Below are 18532 nucleotides of genomic sequence, written 5' to 3'. Positions count from 1 at the left end.
TCTCAAAGTTAATTTACGAATGTGAATTCATTGGATCCCGCACTAGGCAGTGCCTGTCCTGCGGGACCATTAGAAAGTTTGTTCCGAGCGTGCATTGCAGCTGCGTAAGGTTGCTGAAATTATCGTGGACATTTCTATCATATTCAAAAATAAAAGACGTTTTATGGTTATGAGAAAGATTTTAGAACAAAAAAGTAAAGTGCCTGACCGTGGCCATGGTTTTGTGTTTGGCAGAAAGCAGAAAAATATATCACTTTAAGTTTATTAAAAAGTGAAGTCCCGTGTCCCCTACTGGGGTATGGGGCAGATGATATACATCTGTTTCACTGATCGATTTTCTTTATGGACAAGTAGGTGATCAGCCTTCTGTGCCCTGCCAGACCGAGACATATTTTTTTATTGTCCCCACCGGGAATCGAACCCAGGACCCCTCGGTTCTACGCTCATGCGTTTACCACTGTACCAAGGAGGCGTCATTTAAGTTTATTAGATAAATCTTAAATAACATTGTAGACATTTTCATAAATACACACAGAGATAATACGTAATCAATCACTATCGTTGTGTGCGAGTGTGCTGAGGTTCATGTTGATTATAACTAAAATGTACTGTGATGCAATAAAAGTTTTTCATTAAGGTAGTCAATTGGCTTATCATGGATCTAATAGATAAGTACTTATCTCTACATCTATGCACTAGCTATAAGGACAAATTCAGAAAAAGCTTCTTCACATAACTAGTTTGTAACTCTCGGATAATCTACACTCTTTTCTTTCCTTTGCTTCGGAAGTCGATTATATTATGTTATCGTTAAAAAAAGCTTTAACACTAATATATTGCATATTTCTCTTTAAAAATAAATTTAATATCATATTATTAAATTATATAATACATTTAATATCAAAATATAATATACCTACCTAGAACAATGTACGATGAACGAAATTTCTAAAAATAAAATAAAAACATTTCCATTCATACACCACGGTGTAACACACTGCCCGTTAAAACATTCAATGAGATCGGTGTTAACATAATGGAAGACGTAATTGATGCAGAATTAATTTCGGTCACTAACAAAAAGCGTGCGATAATCGTATTCTTAGACGCATAATTCTTCGCGAAATTTGTGGCGTGAAAGCGTAACAGACAGACAGACAGAGTTACTTTCGCATTCATAATATTAGTAGGGATAATTAAATTTAACAAAGGCCGCGTTCCATCAATACAATATTGTAATCATTGAAATAATGTTTCGTATTGGTTGTGATGGTTCTTAATCATATTTTCTATAGATGCCGTGGGGTGTCCCTTAGGCACATGAAAAAGAAGAGAAGAAGAAATTCGAGCTGAGGCGACATCACAGGTGGCTGAGAGGCTAGGCGATGCTAGGTTAGGTTAAAAGACGCGGGTTCGAATCCCACCTCGTGATTATTCTTTTTTCTCTTCTTTAAAAATTTCTCATTTATAAAGCATCTGAATGCTAAAAGCTTTTTTTTATTTTTTTGTGTCATGGTCGGTTAAAGAGCAGGTGAGCCGTCTGAGGCCTCAGGCCAGAAAAAATCGTATATAAATTTTAATATGATATTTCTGAAAGTGCAAACTCAAACCCAGTTAAAGGACGACATAATTCATAATAAAGAACATAAAACTGTATGCAGATGACGTCGCAGGACGATTCCTTAGTCCATATCGTCTGCTCATTTCCGGACTTCCCTAGTAAAATTAATTCAGAACTTTTAAACAGTCGGTTAAACTTATTTATCGTCCTGGAGGTCTATTATTAAGGCACCGGGAGGTCGGACAGGGGATTCATTTCATTCCCAGGGTACGCTATCTTTGAATAGGCCGTGAGTCTTAAAACCGCTTGTAGCGTGGAGCAAGCGACGCTAAATCGGGCTAATAAGTCCCAATAAAACGAGTATAATTATTTTCTAAACAACTTTTCTTAATAAATGCACAATTTTCTTATTAATTTATGTTAATTAAGGTCACTGAAGTCAAAGGACCAAAACATGCAATTTTACTAGTTTTATGTTTGTATCTACACAATGCTTTTTATTCGAAAAAAAATTTTTCTCACTTCGGTTAATTGCACGTGTAACCAAAACCTGCGGCTTAGTCAGCAAATATTTATTTACTAATCTATCTAATTACTTAACCAAAACTAGAAATGTACGTATTTATATTTTTAAAGAGTCACCGACATACAAGATGAGAAAATATAAACAGAAAAACAAGGGCATATCCAGTCCTCTATATCTGTGGTCACAACGTTTTTATCTTGACTTTAAGTGATAAGTATTTATTGCCCCTTGGACTTTTAGTAGGGATTTTAATTCTGAATTATGCTGGAGAAAGGAAACTGTTTTCTTGAACATTTTTAGTAACTAGATTTACTTGAAGGCGAAGAATGGAAAATATTATATAGTTAATGGAAAGCGCACTTACTGGGAATTTTATAACATGTTCTGGTCGTTCTAGATAGTACCTATATATTGTAGTCTTATTGCCTGAGTGTATTTTCACTTTTCCATCTAGAATAATTTTCACAGCAACATTGCAATATGATATGTACCTTATGTAAATATACTTCAGGAAGGTACCTATGTTTTTATCACAAAGTTCTATTACATCGAAGAGCATAAAACTCTGCCTATTTATTAATGAATACACTTACCTTCTAAAATTCCGCCATTAAATTTCATTGTTGATACTAAATAATAATAATAGTTTAAAAAAAAAACTAAAAAACACGCTTTAACAAAAATCATATTTTGCAAATTGAAAAATGGAATAATTTTATCAAATTAGTGTATTGTCATCGGTCCTCAATAAATCTACAAAGTTTGAACGAAATCTGGCCGTTTAAAGTGGGTCAAAATCGCGCCCAAAGAAGTCGGTTACAAACAAACAAACATACAGGTGAAGCTAATAAAAAGCGTGTAAAATAGTTAAACAGCTGCTGTCCCAACAGTTCGTTCTATTTCCCATATCCCATAATGGTTTGGTAAAGCCATGGATGCACTGTAGATTATGCGCGCCCACGTTCCCGGTAATGAAGTGGCGAAGATAGTGCAGACTCGTCCTTTTATGCAACTAGGTTTCCGTCACAGCGCACGTTTTGTCTTTTGTTACGTGGTTTTGCGGACTCTACAGCTCTACAGAGTTCTGACGCGTTCAAATGTATGTCGGCTTAACAAAAGCAACTATGTGCAACCTTGTAGCATTAAAGTTTTTAAATTTGGAACAGAATTCGACTTTTGCTACATGGTTTGTAGAATCTACAGCTCTACAGAGTTCTGACGCGTTCAAATGTATGTCGGCTTAACAAAAACAACTATGGGCAACCTTGTAGCATTAAAGTTTTTAAATTTGGAACAGAATTCGACTTTTGCTACATGGTTTGTAGACTCTACAGCTCTACAGAGTTCTGACGCGTTCAAACGTATGTCGGCTTAACAAAAACAACTATAAGCAATGTAACATCAAAGTTTTTAAATTTGGAACAGAGTTTTCAAGCGTTATTCATGCACCAAACTGAATGAATTAAATCATTGAAGGTCGATTACTCAATCCTTAGTTGGAATTTATTCGTCGAATATTCTAGGTATAGCATTAATATACCATGTCAAAAATTATCAATTTATCGAATTTATTCATTTGAATTGTGACATTTTTATTTTATTGTGTAATACTTTTTTGGAAAGAGAGCCAAAAGATAGTTCCTACTAACATGGATGAAATTCGTAATCCAGTTTGAAATCCAAGAAAGGACATAACATTTTTTATCCCGGTAACTCATCGGGGACGCGAACTATGCGGGAAAATCCTAGGACTGTCCATTTTTCCTTTGCCAACACGGGCAAGGCCACAGACGGAATGCTAGTATTACACAAGATATTTATCTACGCTGGTAGTAATATGGTTTAAACAATATCAACTAAAAACATTGTATAACTCTTAAATTGAATACACAAACCTTATCACTAGACAAATAAATAATAATATTAAAGTTATATATTAATTTCTCGTGTCACAGTTTATGTTGCCATGCTCCTCCGAAACGGTTTGACCGATTTTGATTATTTTTTTTATGCTTATCCGGTATCTATGAGAATCGGCCAACATCTATTTTTCACACCCCTAAATGATAAGAGTAAGGCAGAACAGCGTTTGCCGGGTGCAGCTAGTAAAGTTATATAAATCACTTCCCTGCTGTAACACAGTCGGTTAACTAGTACGGAGGGAAGTCTTATCCTTTACATTTCTAATAATTGCTATGTATGGACATTTTACTTGAAAAGCATGTACAATTGTAGATTGTAAATTTATAATTTGTAATAAATAATAAATAACGAAAGAAAATGACTGTCGTGGTGTTTGCACCAGTGACCCAATCATGTTTTCGTTAATAAAACGTGTGGGACAAAATCTAACGATTTGTTTCACACAACATCTTTTTTTTTTTTATGTCATAGCGGGCAATTGAGCTGGTTGTTCGCCTGATGGTAAGCGATCACCACCGCCCATGAACATTCACAAAGGTAGTGCCTCTACGAATGTGCTGCCCGCTTTTGTGGGGTAAGGGAAAAGGAAATAATTAATGACTGGATAGAAGAAATGGACTGGGACGGATGAGGAAAAGGAAACGGGCCTCCGGCTCCCCCACTCACCATACGAACACAGTGGCATGCCACTATTTCACGCCGGTTTTCTGTGGGGGTGTGGTACTTCCCCGGTGCGAGCTGGCCTAATTCGTGCCGAAGCGTGCTCGACTCCCACGACAAACATTTTATATTGTGTCATATCAACGTCACACCTCAGAACAGCAGGCAGAAGGCCGTTCAGTAGCACTCGCACGATTGCACAACACAAGCGTAGGATGACATTTGCAAAGGTTTCTTCCAGACATATCACTAGCTGCGTCCCCAGTTTCACCCGCGTAAGTCAGTATCCCGTAGGTATATCGGGATAAAAAGGTGCCTATATGTTATTCCGGTTGTCCAGCTGTCTACGTACCAAATTTCATTGCAACCGGTTCAGTAGTTTTTGCGTGAAAGAGCAACAAAAACACACACATCCTTACAAACTTTCACATTTATAATATTAGCAGGATAGGATTATTTTAAAGGACGGCAGCACATTCCCGATACCCCTAATATCTCGAGTGCTAATGACCAACGGGCTTTCGACCTGATGAACGCCAGATACGACGGTAGAAAAATGCATAAGCAGTTAGCATTCGTACATACGAATGTTTGCACGCAAGCGAGTGACCCGGGTAAAGCTCGCATGTTCCACAACTGGTTTAACACACATAAATAACTGACAATACAATTCCCAAATCCAGTCCGTTGTTCTGTGAGCCGGATACACGTTTATTAGTGATTTCCCTGAGGCTGTGGAAACACGTAATAATAAACATCCCGTTTTAACTTCCTTGTGTTTAGATATTCTATTTAGATTACTGAAACTATTTGATAAGTATATAATTTAATGGATAACAGAATTTAACCCGAAATGTGCGAATCAATGAATTATGGATTTATAAATTTAACATAATTGTTTTAAATCTTTACTTGATACGAAATTCTGTAATAGCGATATGTCCATCCGGTCATTCTTTCGGTCAATCTCAATGTAATGAGCCTTTTGGTTAAATGTGCAGTAACTCCAGAATTTTGAACATTTCTAGGCAATATTTTTATTGCTTTTTCATCAACAAACAGCTAAGAATGTGCTTTAGCACGCTTTAGCGTATGCAGCATATACTTCAACGAAAAACTTATCAAATGTAAATTTTACCAAATACCGGTATCAAATCAGCACCGAACGTGGCACAAAATCAAATTTAAACATATATTTATTCAATAAGACTTCTTAAGAAGCACTATTAAATCGACATAACACATTTTTAACATTTACCACCATTAAACAATGTAGTCCCAGTATTTTATATTGTCCAGTATTTTAGCGCCTAGGCATAAATAACAGCAATTAAATCTCGCACTTCTCGGACATTTTACAGCCTGCTTCAAAATAATAGCAGCGTCTTTAAAAGAGTTGAGAATATTTTAAAACAATGTTATACATAATTACTGTGATTTTGTATGTAATGAAAGTGTCTATATGACATGAAATGATGTATTGCTGTGTGGTAAATTCTAGTATTAGTACATTTTTATAATAAACTAGCTTTCCCACGGCCTCTCTTGGGAAGTCAAAAGAAAGGATATACAGTAGGTACCTACACAGTTCCTGTTTGTGTAGGATTTTCGAAACAAAACTGCCCTTTATCGGTCTAAATAATGAATATTGTACATACATGTTAATAGACAGTCGAAGTGCAAAAGGCAATACATATATCAATAATCCAATATGTAACCAAGAATCTAAATATTTTAGTCCGGTTAATTTAGATATAAAATGTGTGCTTCTATAATAAGCCTAGTTGTATGAATAAATGTTCGATTTTGAGTTTGAGTTTATCCACTAACTGATACAATGTTATGTTAATTATTTAAATTGTTATTTTCAAACATTATAAAGTAATATTACATTGTAGTCATATGTCAGCAAGTAATCATTTGATTACAACTCAGATTGAACATCTTATGTATTGTATCGGAAGACACAGACTCTTGAAACACACTGAAAGCTAGGTTGGGAGGTTCGATTTCAATTGTTTTAGAGATAAATGCATCATAGACGTTTTTATAGAGTATTTCACTGATCGATTTTCTTTATGGACAAAAATCAGCCTTTTGTGTCCTGCCAGGCCGAGACATTTGTTTTTGTGCGTCCCCACTGGTGATCGAACCCAGGACCCCCTGGATCTAAGCTCAAGCGTTAACCACTGTACCAAGGAGGCGGTCAAACATACACTTTTCGAAAAATTAACCACAAGTACTAAAGAACTGCCTAGAAAAGATTTTCAATTATACATTTTACAATTGAATCCAACCCACACTTCTGTTTCAGATTCCTTAACCATCACACCAATAAAATCGATTCATGAAGCTTCACAAATATAACGATCGTCTCCCACATTTCGCAATTACTCATTCAATGAGCCATGTTTGTTTTATCTGTTTGTTCGGGCAGAGCCATCGACTCATTATATGCAAATTTAAACATTTACATTGAACGTTTTGATGATGGGAATTATTTGCGGTATTTCATTTATTTTTTACTAGCTTTGCCCGCGGATTTGCACGCGTTAAATTCGGAGTAAAACCCCCTTGCGCCCCTTTCTCTATGGTACTCCTATGTTATTATACATATAAACCTTCCTCTTGATATATAATATAACCACTAAACCATGATGTAACTGCGGCAATTAGTCCTATATTATTCAAATAAAACAGCTTAACATATTAACACCGCTATTTAGTATAAACAAATAAACATCTTCAAAGTAAAAAGGTACACATTAACACTAATACCACTCACACAGTCACACAACCTTTAAAAGCTAAGTTGTCTAGGACGTGCAGTTCAAAATAGGACCTTATCTCATTTAAATAAAGTTCATGCGAAATACAGGAACGGAGTTGTTTCGTTAATCACAGTTTCAGCATTCCGAGCACGTTGCCTCTCGACAGTAGGGTTAAAGTTCAGAACCACTAGGTGACTTATGTGCGTTATTGTCGCTCGAAAAGTACAAAACGTCATTTTAATGTATTTAATGTTTATGCGACTTTTAAATCAATTTTAAACTAATTTTTACAGTGACACCGAGTTATCTTCGAAATTGCGGTAAATTAAACGAATACGAACACGAACGAACAATTAAGTTGGGAGCGCTGTATTATAAAATGCCCGTGGTACATATATATCCTATAACCTTCCTCAATAAATGGACTATCTAACACTGAAAAAATTTTACAAATCGGACCAGTAAGTAGTTCTTGAGATTAGTCCGTTCAAACAAATAATCAAACAAACTCTTCAGCTTTATAATATAAGTATAGATAATTAAAAAAAATTACTTCTTAACATTCGTAAAACTACACAACTCGTTCGCAAAGTGCAAACAGATTCGCGGCAAAGCGTAACCCATAATTCAGTTAAGTGTCATAGTCTCAAATGCAAACTTGGCTTAACGAACGGAAGCAAAAAGTAGAGGTCACGACTACACCTAATGACCAGTCTTACTGAGAGGGAGTTGCTCATTTTATTTCCGTGGATGTTTCTCGTAATACAGTTGTTATGATCCGTTAAGATTTTAGCTCCATATTATGTACTTACTGGGATGAATACAAGCGTACAAACTTTATATTAATGGCGTTCAACACAGTAACCTTTGCATTTAGAGTTAAACTTGTCCTGAAAATGAAATTAATAAAATAATAAGAATGCCGGCAACTACTATGAATATAGATACAACAAGATTCCAGTCAGTTCCAGATCACTTTGCGATGTAGACAATTTAAGTCATAAGATGTTGGATTATTTTACATAATTAAAACAGCTTTTATATACTTATATACCGGCTTAATGCCCCGGCTCTATCCGGGTACTCATTTATCGTAATTTAAACAACATAAACTATCCTATCTTTTAAGTTGGATCAAACTACACACGGGGTGCAAATTTGATTAAATCGGTTAAGTAGTTTCGGAGTCAATCGCGGACAAACAATATGATACGTAATTTTTATACATTAAGAATAATTGCTCGTCCCGGCTCGCCTGGGTCGACATGGGATGGAAACAAATAAAATAACATAGCCTACGACGCTCACAGTTAACGTGGGTTTCTATTAGTAAAAAGATTTTTGGAATCGGACTATAAGATTGTAAAATAACAATATATTTTTCTCGATCTCGATCATAGTAAAACATTATCAATATTTTTATCTTCAATAACTAATAAGCTGTCGAAAGAGAATATTATCTTTATAGAAGTTGTTTTAAGTATACTGTAACAGAAAGGTCCGTAAGCCGTTCAAAGGGTAGAATTTTCTATGACCGGGATTCAGATTGGAGACTCGACCTTTCGCCGAGTAACACAAGTAACAGTCCCACGTGGAGTATCATATAAAACATGTCTACAAAAAGCGCTATTGAAATCTCTAAACTTTGTACCTATACTTTTACATTTAAAATAAGACGTCACGACGCGACGGCGCGGTGTGACGTAGCTATCTATAGCTACATAGTATAAAATAAAGTCGCTTACTCTGTCGGTTTTTGACGGGATTTTTTAATAGACAGAGTGATTTAAGAGGATGTTTTATATGTAATAAACGCGAAAGCGCAAAAACTTTATCTATGTATATATACATAAGTTTTAAATCGCTTGAAAATAATCTCTCATGCAAAATTAAAAAAACCGGTCAATTGCGTCTCGGGCTATTTAAGCTAAAGAGTAACTTCAAAAAATTCTTCACATATCCAATTTATGAGTATGTCAACCGTTGCTTTACTTCGATTTTTTTGTTGTTATCAAACAAAAAAAAAAGGTTCATGAGATACATGAGATGCCTGGTGACAGACATACATACGGAGTGGTATAGGGTCCCATTTTATTAATACATTTCAATAATATTTAATAAAAATTATTTTAATTTATACTATCTATAATTTCACATAATTTCTTTAATATCAAAATATTATCTTAAAACTTAAGTTTTGACCAAGCATCTTAAGTTTGTTGTTTCCTCACTTATGCCGAATATTATATCACTCCAGTCCAAAAGATGCATTAGATATATAAATATAAATACTTTATAAAGTACTCAATATCTATCGCTTGAAAAGTTACTAGGTGGATACTTGCATTGAACTGACTTGAAAAAGGAGGAGGCTTAATCAGTTCAACTATTTATTTTGGCTTTGTTACCTCAGATCTTCGGACTGGGTGAACCAATTATGATGGTCCTTTTTTATTTCTATTTGGTCCCGTAGTCCTATTCAAATTTGGTGTTGCTTTGACAATTTGAAGGCAGTTTAATTCCTTGTTATAAAGAGGTTACCACACCCCCACGGATGAACGGCGGAAAACAGTAACATATTTCTGTGTTTCGTTCGGTAAGTGGGAGAGTGGGAGGCCCATGTCTTTTTCTTCACCCATTCCAGTCCATTCTTTTATTCGTTTCCAAATTTCCTTATCCTTTCCCCTTATAACCGAGCAACACGTAGCTCTACAAATGTTAATGGGCGCTGGTGATTGCTTACCATCAGGCGAACCACCAGCTCAGTTGCCCTCTATTGCGGAAAAAAGATGTTTCGTATTATATTATAACAAAGAGCCATCGCTATCTCAAGAACGAACGGATTGCATCTAATATTTAAGGAATATCGTATCGAAGTGAGATAAATTACCTTGCTTTATGCATGTTTTATTCAATTTATTGAAGTATTGAATCAGATTTATACAAGCAGATAGATTACCGTGTATTTTATTCATAATCAGAACATTCTTCACATGGGAGATGGTTTTTATTGCCAATTTAATTACATTGAGGTACAGATTACTTAAGTGTAACTAAATCGTGGTGACATCATGATTACAAATATAGAAAGAATAATTTTGAATAAAAATTAGACCGCCTAATTGTCATAACGGGATCAAATTGAAATAGGAAGCACCCGCTTTCAAAACTTATCTGTAGTATATAGTTTTTGTCAGTTGAAAACAGAACGAAATACGATATTCTAAAGGACACAAATAAAAGAAACAATATATATCACTTAGTATAACACAAAGTCGCTTTCTGCCTCTGTCTCTATGCCTCTATGCTTAAATCTTTGAAACTTCGCTACGAATTTTGATGGAGTTTCATTTTATAAGCCAGTATTCTATTAGAAATTTTAGCAATGCGTTTCATTTATAAAAGCGCCATCTTTACCAAGATAGAGTTACTATTAAAGACGCAGCATAGTTTAGTCTGAAGAAGTATTAAAATTGTCCACAAGATGGCTTCTTTTCAAGAATACGTATATTAGTATTTTCTTACTAGGAAAACACAATTAGATTCTTATTACATTCTAAAGCTTTCAGACCACAGCTTTGCTCACGTGCACGCGTTACTCACGATTTTCCAAGACATATCTTTATGACAGTTTTTAGAAGTCAGCTTTTCAGAATCCTGTATTTCATTTCCAATAAAAAAACATATTCAATTACTTACATAATAACATCATTTCTTTTAAAAAAATGTAAATAGACTATTGAATATTCATCTATAAAATTTTATCAAAATCTGTCCAGCGCTTATCACGTGATAGACTAACAGACGAATAGAAAAAAAAATTGTTTTGGGATCTATAAAAAATATGGCATAGCAATAACGCGTTTTTACTGTTTTATCAATGCATACATTGCCTGTTAGAACCTATTTTTGAAACGATAAGTTTGCTTAATCTATACTAAAAGTATAAATCTGAAGAGTTTGTTTGTTTGTTTGAACGCACTAATCTCAGGTACTGCTGGTCCTATTTGAATAATTCTTTCAGTGTTAGATAGCCCATTTATTGTGGAAGGTTATAGGCTATACATGTACCACAGGCGAAGCCAGCTAGTGATTAATATAAAAGGGTCTGATTACAGAAATCAGATGTTTGAACTTGTACTTATCTTTTATCATAAACAAGGATATACTATTTAATTTTTAGTTTTATAGCATTGAAATGCTTTATAAATGAGAAATTTTTGAAAGAATAGAAAAATATATATATATATACTATTTCAACGGACTTTTCAAGAAGGAGGTTAACAATTCGACTGCATTTTTTTTGGGTTTTTTACCTCACGACATGGGTGAGCAGATTTTTATGATTCTTTATTTGAATGTGGCCTTGCACATGGTCCCATTTAAGTTTGGTCTGCAATCTTTTTTTTATGTCATAGCGGGCAATTGAGCTTGTGGTTCGCCTGATGGTAAGCGATCACCAACGCCCATGAACATTCGGAAAGGCAGTGCCTCTGCGAATGCGCTGCCCGCTTTTTTGGGGTAAGGGAAAAGGAAAGGATTAACGACTGGAAAGAAGGAATGGTCTGGGACGGGTGAGGAAAAGGAAACGTGCTGTTCTAAATGTTCTAAGAATTTGATTTATTTATTAGAAATAATTATTTAATATTTGCAGAAATACGACATCTGCAAATGCATTGCCTTTATGTGATAGGGAAAGGATTGACCACGACAATAAAGGAATGGACTGGGAAATGTGAGAAAAAGGAAATGAGCCTCCTACGTACTACTCTACTCATCGCATAAAACTCAACAATATTCGCATGCGCTTTCACACCAATCTTTTATGGCAGTGTCGTTTCCCCCGTGCGAGCTGCCCCAAAGCATGTTGAAGCTTACTCGGCTCCTATATTACTATAGGCATTTCATCTTTTTTATAGTGAATCTGGATGTTATACTTAAGGGCTAATAGATCTTAGTACGTGCGCATAGCTGAACTGAAGGTTCAGCATGGTACGGACACTTAAGGGCGTCCCCCTTGACGAGGATCATAAACCTCGACTTGAGATATCGCATCAATGGAGGGAGCCAAAAGGGCACTCGGTCGCGCGCTGTCTCGCGCTCTACTATCAAAACCACATTATTATTGTTAATTTAATACTAGGAACTGAAGGGAACATTATAAATAAATGGAAGCAGCTACAATACTTATATAGTTATCACAATGATATTTCATGATAGTCATCAATTTACTTCCTTTATTACTTTGTGGTTTATCTAAATGCATACTACTATGTATAATAGCTATCTTACTCAAGATTGGCGACTTTACCAACTATGATAAACATGTGTTATGTTTGTCTAAATGTATTGATGTATTTATTTGTTTAGTAGCAATTATAGTGAAAAAATATAGATAAATCATGTGTAATTTTTCAAACGAAATGTGAATAGGCACTTGTTTGTAGTTAAATTCCAAATAACAAAACATTGAACGACATCAACCATTTTCTGCAAACATATGCATCTATTTAAGGTATCGAATAAAATAGTCATGAGTAGTATTGACGTGTCTATGATAATATTTTTTTTACTTAGTGAATGATAAAATAATGATTGCACAGTCTATTAATATAGTGTAGAAGTCTAGGATGGCGGCATGAAATATGGACACGCGCCAAAAGATCATAGTATATTGTGAGCACTCTGCACTTACGATATGTTTTTTTGCATGGACCATTCATTGATTCTTATTTCAATCAGTCATTGGCAAGGTCGAAGAACAAATGAGGTTTTATTCAAATATTAAATAATGACTTTAAATAATTTTCGACGTAGTATTTATATCTTCATATGCAATCTGTATGACGATGCAAAAACTATGATATTGTAATTTTTCGTGATTACAATTTTTACTTTCGAGATAATGGAATACTATATTATAATAATACTTATTATTTATTTAATACCTCTCAACTTAGAAAAAAGCCTGTGATGTTTAAAATAGAACAAAGCACATTGTAAGAGGTACAGCAATAGTTCAGGATCGCTGGCTTTCAGTGATGGACTTAATCTCCGAGGATTGGTGGATATTTGTCACCCATACTGATCGGAACTGTATGAAATTTGGCAGCTAAAACATGTAAAGTCGCGGGATTATTTAATCCACGTCGTATAATCAATCGACACATTTAATTAGGCAATTTCAAAATGCAGGAAGAGGAAAAAACAATTGGAGATACCATCACAGTGGACAATAATGCAATTGGCTTAACTTATCAGGTAATTATTTAACGATAGTCCAAAATAATCTATATCACTATTTATATACCGTGTATTGATTGTTAAAATGTGAATTACGAAAATGTTCCGTTTAATCGCACTGTCTCTTTGCATTTTGACTGCGCACGCGCGTCAGTCACCAAATGCTGATCTGCTAGAGAATTTGCTGAAAACCAGCGATCTAGCTGAGAGATATTCTAATAATATTATAGAAGATGCGTTTCTTGATGCGGTAAGTGTTTTGTTGTATTTCTTTTTAACGATATAAATGGGTGATGTTTGTTTTTTGGAAGGTTCAAATCAATAAAAGCAGATTCTACAGAAGTTTTTTTCAATGAAACGTTATTAATATCGTAATACAGAAGGGTTTTTTGCAGAATAAAACGCATATAATATTAATTCTTTACCAAAGAGCATAAGAGAGTTGCCACTAAATAAATATAACTACCACTATATAACTTACTAACTTTTCGTGCGAATAAATTCATTTCAATCTTCTGCAATAAAATCCCTTTTAAGCTTTTTTTGATAAGAAGTTCATATATTATTTCAATGTAAATAATTTTGATAATCTTAATAAGATTCTTATAAAAAGTGGATTACAAAATTAAAGTGTGTAAATAAATTTAAGTAATGTACAAAGTACTAACACTAGAATAAGATTTTACTAACACTATGTTGGTTAAGTGGCCTGAAATAAATGATTATTTTTATTATTAAACTACCTAACTTCTAAAACCTTTCCCTCTAACCAAATTTGTTATGTAGGTAGATATAGATTATAAAAAATTACAATTATACTATATGTAGGTAACTCTGTTGTATGCACTCGATTCCATTTAAAATCATTCTGTCCAGTATTAAAGCACAGAAGATTGTACATTAATACTTAATAATATGACATGATATAAGACCAAAAACTTCATCAAAATGGGCACTATATAAACCGGTAATTTGGAATTGTTTTTTCTTTCTTATTGCTTGCTCTTGCTATTATTCTTGAAACATTAATTGTTTAATTAAACAAGATTTCATTAATTATTAAATAGGGCATAAAGGATATTAGAATATCTGGAATTTTATTCTAAAGATTACCCTGTAGCGACGGTGACGACACCCTTCATTTCAGAGATAAGTTTTAAACTGAACATAACTGATTATGTACATACAAATGTGTAAAATGTGTCACAAAATATAATATAAACAAGTATTATTATTCCTAAACATTGCGCATTATTTCCGATTAATTTACTCTATCTAGCCTAGGACATTCTATTATATTATCATGATAATTGGATTATTTGTTTGATTCAAAATAACAATCTATTACGTTGATAATGGACGAGCTGTAATTTGTTTTTGACTAATTTCCTTTAATTTATATCTAATCGCAACAATAGCAGGTTATTTGAATGCACCATGACCCATAATCTTATTTTCCGGGTTGTATGAGAGAGATTTCTTAGAGCGATAAGGCAAACCTCTGAATAACTTGTTATAAATCTTTTGTTAGTTTTCTTATGCATGGTTAACAATTAATCATTTTAATTTTTTCATTGTCTGAGTAAATAAATATACACAAGATAAGATCTAAAACAAAAGACTACGCTATAATTTCAGCTAACTTAAGGCCCTTCTACAACACTTAAGTAGATATGATTCAAATGATAATCAATTTTTTAAAAACACTTCTAGATACATTTTGGTGACGTTTTTGAATAATCTTGTAGAATGTTATTAATTTTTTTGAGTTAAATGTATTTATATTTCTTTACTAAAATTATGTTATCTATCTGATATGTAAAACTGGATGACTTGATGTTACTTCAATAGACTAAGTAGGTAGGTAGAGTAAAAAATCGAATCAAACGAATTTTCCGTTTCCGCAATTGCAAGCGAAACTAGGTAATCAAATATTGAATGAAAACAGAATACTATGAATGCAAAACAAGATGTAATATTTTATCCGTCATCTTAATCCATCTTTACAAATAAGCATTTTATTATCAGTGATGAAGGATATTTTAATCTCATTAATTCAAATGAAATCAAAATTATCTTATCTTTGGCGGATGCCCGTGAAAATAATCCCCGCGTTGCATACGCGTTCAGTAATGAATAAAAATATCGGTCAAGTTTAATTTTGTTTTAATTCCTTTAATATGTAATGAATTTATTAACAAATGAATAATAAATATTAGAATATTCACTCTTAAATGGAGACAAAGGTATTATGTATATAAAGTCAGATGACACTGAAAATTTGTGTTGCAACTGTTTGGCTCTATTTATAATCCTTTCAGTAAATTTTTTTGCGTTCTATAGTTCAAGTAACGTAAGTGCATTCTTTATTTTTTATTTGTATTCTTTGTAATTTCTTGTGCAGTCAAGTACATGTTCCTTTCTTTCTCTTTTAAAAAGATAAAGTTCTAAAATGCCAAGATATTATAAAACTTAAGTATCTAATAAAAAATTGTTAAATTGTAGTATATAACAATGATAAAAGCAATAGTCAAATGAAATGGATAAATAGATGGTAAACGATGACAATAATTTAATTGGGACACTAGAAACTGTTACAATTTATTCACATGCCTACACTTTCTTCCAAAACAACAGGCTGGTCTAGCAAACAAGTATGGGTATCCGTTCGAAGAGCACCCTGTGGTTACAGAAGATGGGTATATATTGGGCTTACACCGAATCCCACATGGACGAGACGAACACAACGTCCCCGGACGCCGCCCTGCTGTGCTGGTCATGCATGGACTGTTTTCCTCATCAGCAGACTTTATTATAATGGGACCTGGTAGTGCTTTGGGTGAGTCGTATTATTCTTCATGTAAATTTTCGTAATCCACAGTTAAACACAATAAATAAAAAAAATAATCATTTTACCGCAACTGCCACCCAATTCTAGTAATCGGCTTTCCTTATATACAACTATATACGATTTTAAACAAATATTCGTAATGAACATTTTGCTTATCTTACTGAGTGGAATTGATTTATTTTCACTGTTTAAGTGATTAAACCAGCTCAATTAATTATATCGTTATTTAAACTGGTGACTCGGAAGATTACGTTGTTAAGAATTCATCATGTTTGCGATCTATCGCTGTAAATACAGATAGATTCAATTGGATTAATCTTGATTCAAAGTTCCACTTCAATCGCCTATGCTCTTATTATCGTCACAATTGGAATAATTGTAAATACAATTAACAATCTACATTCATTTCCAGCATACATTCTGGCTGAAGCTGGTTACGATGTATGGCTAGGTAATGCTCGTGGGACATATTATTCTCGCAAACATGCCTTCCTCGACCCCAATGATAAACGAGGCGTCTACTGGGACTTCTCCTGGGATGAAATAGGAAACAAAGATATACCAGCTATGATCGATTACATTCTGTCTGAGACGGGAAATCCTGGTCTTCATTACATTGGTCTGTCACAGGGTACTACGTCGTTCTTTGTCATGGGTTCCCTTCGACCTGAATATAATTCGAAAATTATAACGATGCAAGCGTTAGCACCAGTTGCGTATCTAGCTCATAATCAGCAAAAAATATTTGGTTTTTTGGCAGAGCGAGGAAGTATTTTTGAGGTAAGTTGATTAACAATATCATAAACGTATATATTTCAGATATATACATACATATACAAATATCAGATTTATGATAAAATGTATCAACATTTAAGAATTAATACTATTTAAGGATATTTACTTTTAATTTTTAGTTTTATAGCATTGAAATGCTTTTATAAATTTTTATTAAGTCCTTCGTCGATTAATAACTTTCTAGTTGTTTGCCAAAACTTTTTAGCTTTAGAAACTAAACATTTTTTTTATTTTCTTTCAGACTCTTCTCGGCATGCTTGGTTTAAAGGAATTATTGCCGAATAATTTATTTATGACCATGTTGGGAATTGTATTTTGTAACGATAAATCTCCCTTCCAACCGCTTTGTAGCGGTATGATGTTCGCTATTGCTGGATATAACCCGGATCAGCATAATACTGTAAGTTTAATCTTCAAAAAAATTGCAATGAATTATACGTATGTTTATACACAAAGAACGTGATAAGTGTTAGTAAAATAATACATTACTCACCGTTCAAAAAATCAAAAAATCATGTTAATTTAAAATTTATGGCAAACTACTTGAAGACTTATGTGTCTCACTATATTCTCAATAACATGATCTCTTAGTCCTTCTATTCTTTCTACCATAGATTCAACATATTATGTATTTCTTACACAGACCATGCTGCCCGCCAAGATCGGCCATGTTCCAGCTGGAGCGTCTATACGACAGTTAGTCCACTATGGCCAGAGCATTACAGATAAAGACTTTAGAAGATACGACCATGGTGCTTTGAGAAATCTTGTAGCATACGGCACCTTAGTTCCGCCCAAATACCGTCTCTCGCAAATCACCGCTCCCGTATATTTGCATTACTCGATTAATGATCCGCTAGCTGAAGTGGAAGATGTGCAAAGGTTGCATAGAGAATTAGGAGGTCCAGCGAAAATGTTACAAGTCCCAGATCCGACATTTAGTCACGTAGACTTTATGTGGGGCATTGATGCAAAAACATTGGTGTTTGACAGACTTATTGATATAATGAGACTATATGACAATGATTTGTGGAAATGAACTATGAGAAAATAGAACCTGTGCTTGTTTAATTTATTATGTTCGTATTATTTAATAAAATAATAAAAGATTGCAAAATCATCACAAGATTAACGCTGTATAGGATCTCATTGTTAGCTATAAAAGTCTGTCAATTTATATATCAGTCTTGTATGATTTATGA

The 18532-nt window shown here is 33.8% G+C and overlaps 1 protein-coding gene across 1 annotated transcript; it reads left to right on the top strand.

Moving 5' to 3' along the window:
- The first annotated feature begins 13784 nt into the window (after positions 1-13784).
- LOC119831218 (lipase 3-like) lies at positions 13785-18369 on the top strand. Its single transcript, XM_038354508.1, has 5 exons — positions 13785-13934; positions 16322-16523; positions 16948-17315; positions 17572-17730; positions 17974-18369. Exons 1-5 carry the CDS (start codon positions 13785-13787, stop codon positions 18367-18369), a joined length of 1275 nt encoding a protein of 424 aa, XP_038210436.1.
- Positions 18370-18532: the final 163 nt, after the last annotated feature.

The sequence above is a fragment of the Zerene cesonia genome, chromosome 13, assembly GCF_012273895.1.
Source record: "Zerene cesonia ecotype Mississippi chromosome 13, Zerene_cesonia_1.1, whole genome shotgun sequence".
Classification (NCBI taxonomy): domain Eukaryota; kingdom Metazoa; phylum Arthropoda; class Insecta; order Lepidoptera; family Pieridae; genus Zerene; species Zerene cesonia.
This window is presented reverse-complemented; position numbering and strand designations above follow the sequence as displayed.

Excerpts from the sequence above, each read along its gene's own strand:
- LOC119831218 (XM_038354508.1), top strand. The coding sequence starts at position 13,785 with ATGTTCCGTTTAATCGCACTGTCTCTTTGCATTTTGACTGCGCACGCG. Across the intron at positions 16,524-16,947 it reads GGGACCTGGTAGTGCTTTGG|CATACATTCTGGCTGAAGCT; the intron begins GTGAGTCGTATT and ends ATTCATTTCCAG. Across the intron at positions 17,731-17,973 it reads ACCCGGATCAGCATAATACT|ACCATGCTGCCCGCCAAGAT; the intron begins GTAAGTTTAATC and ends TTTCTTACACAG.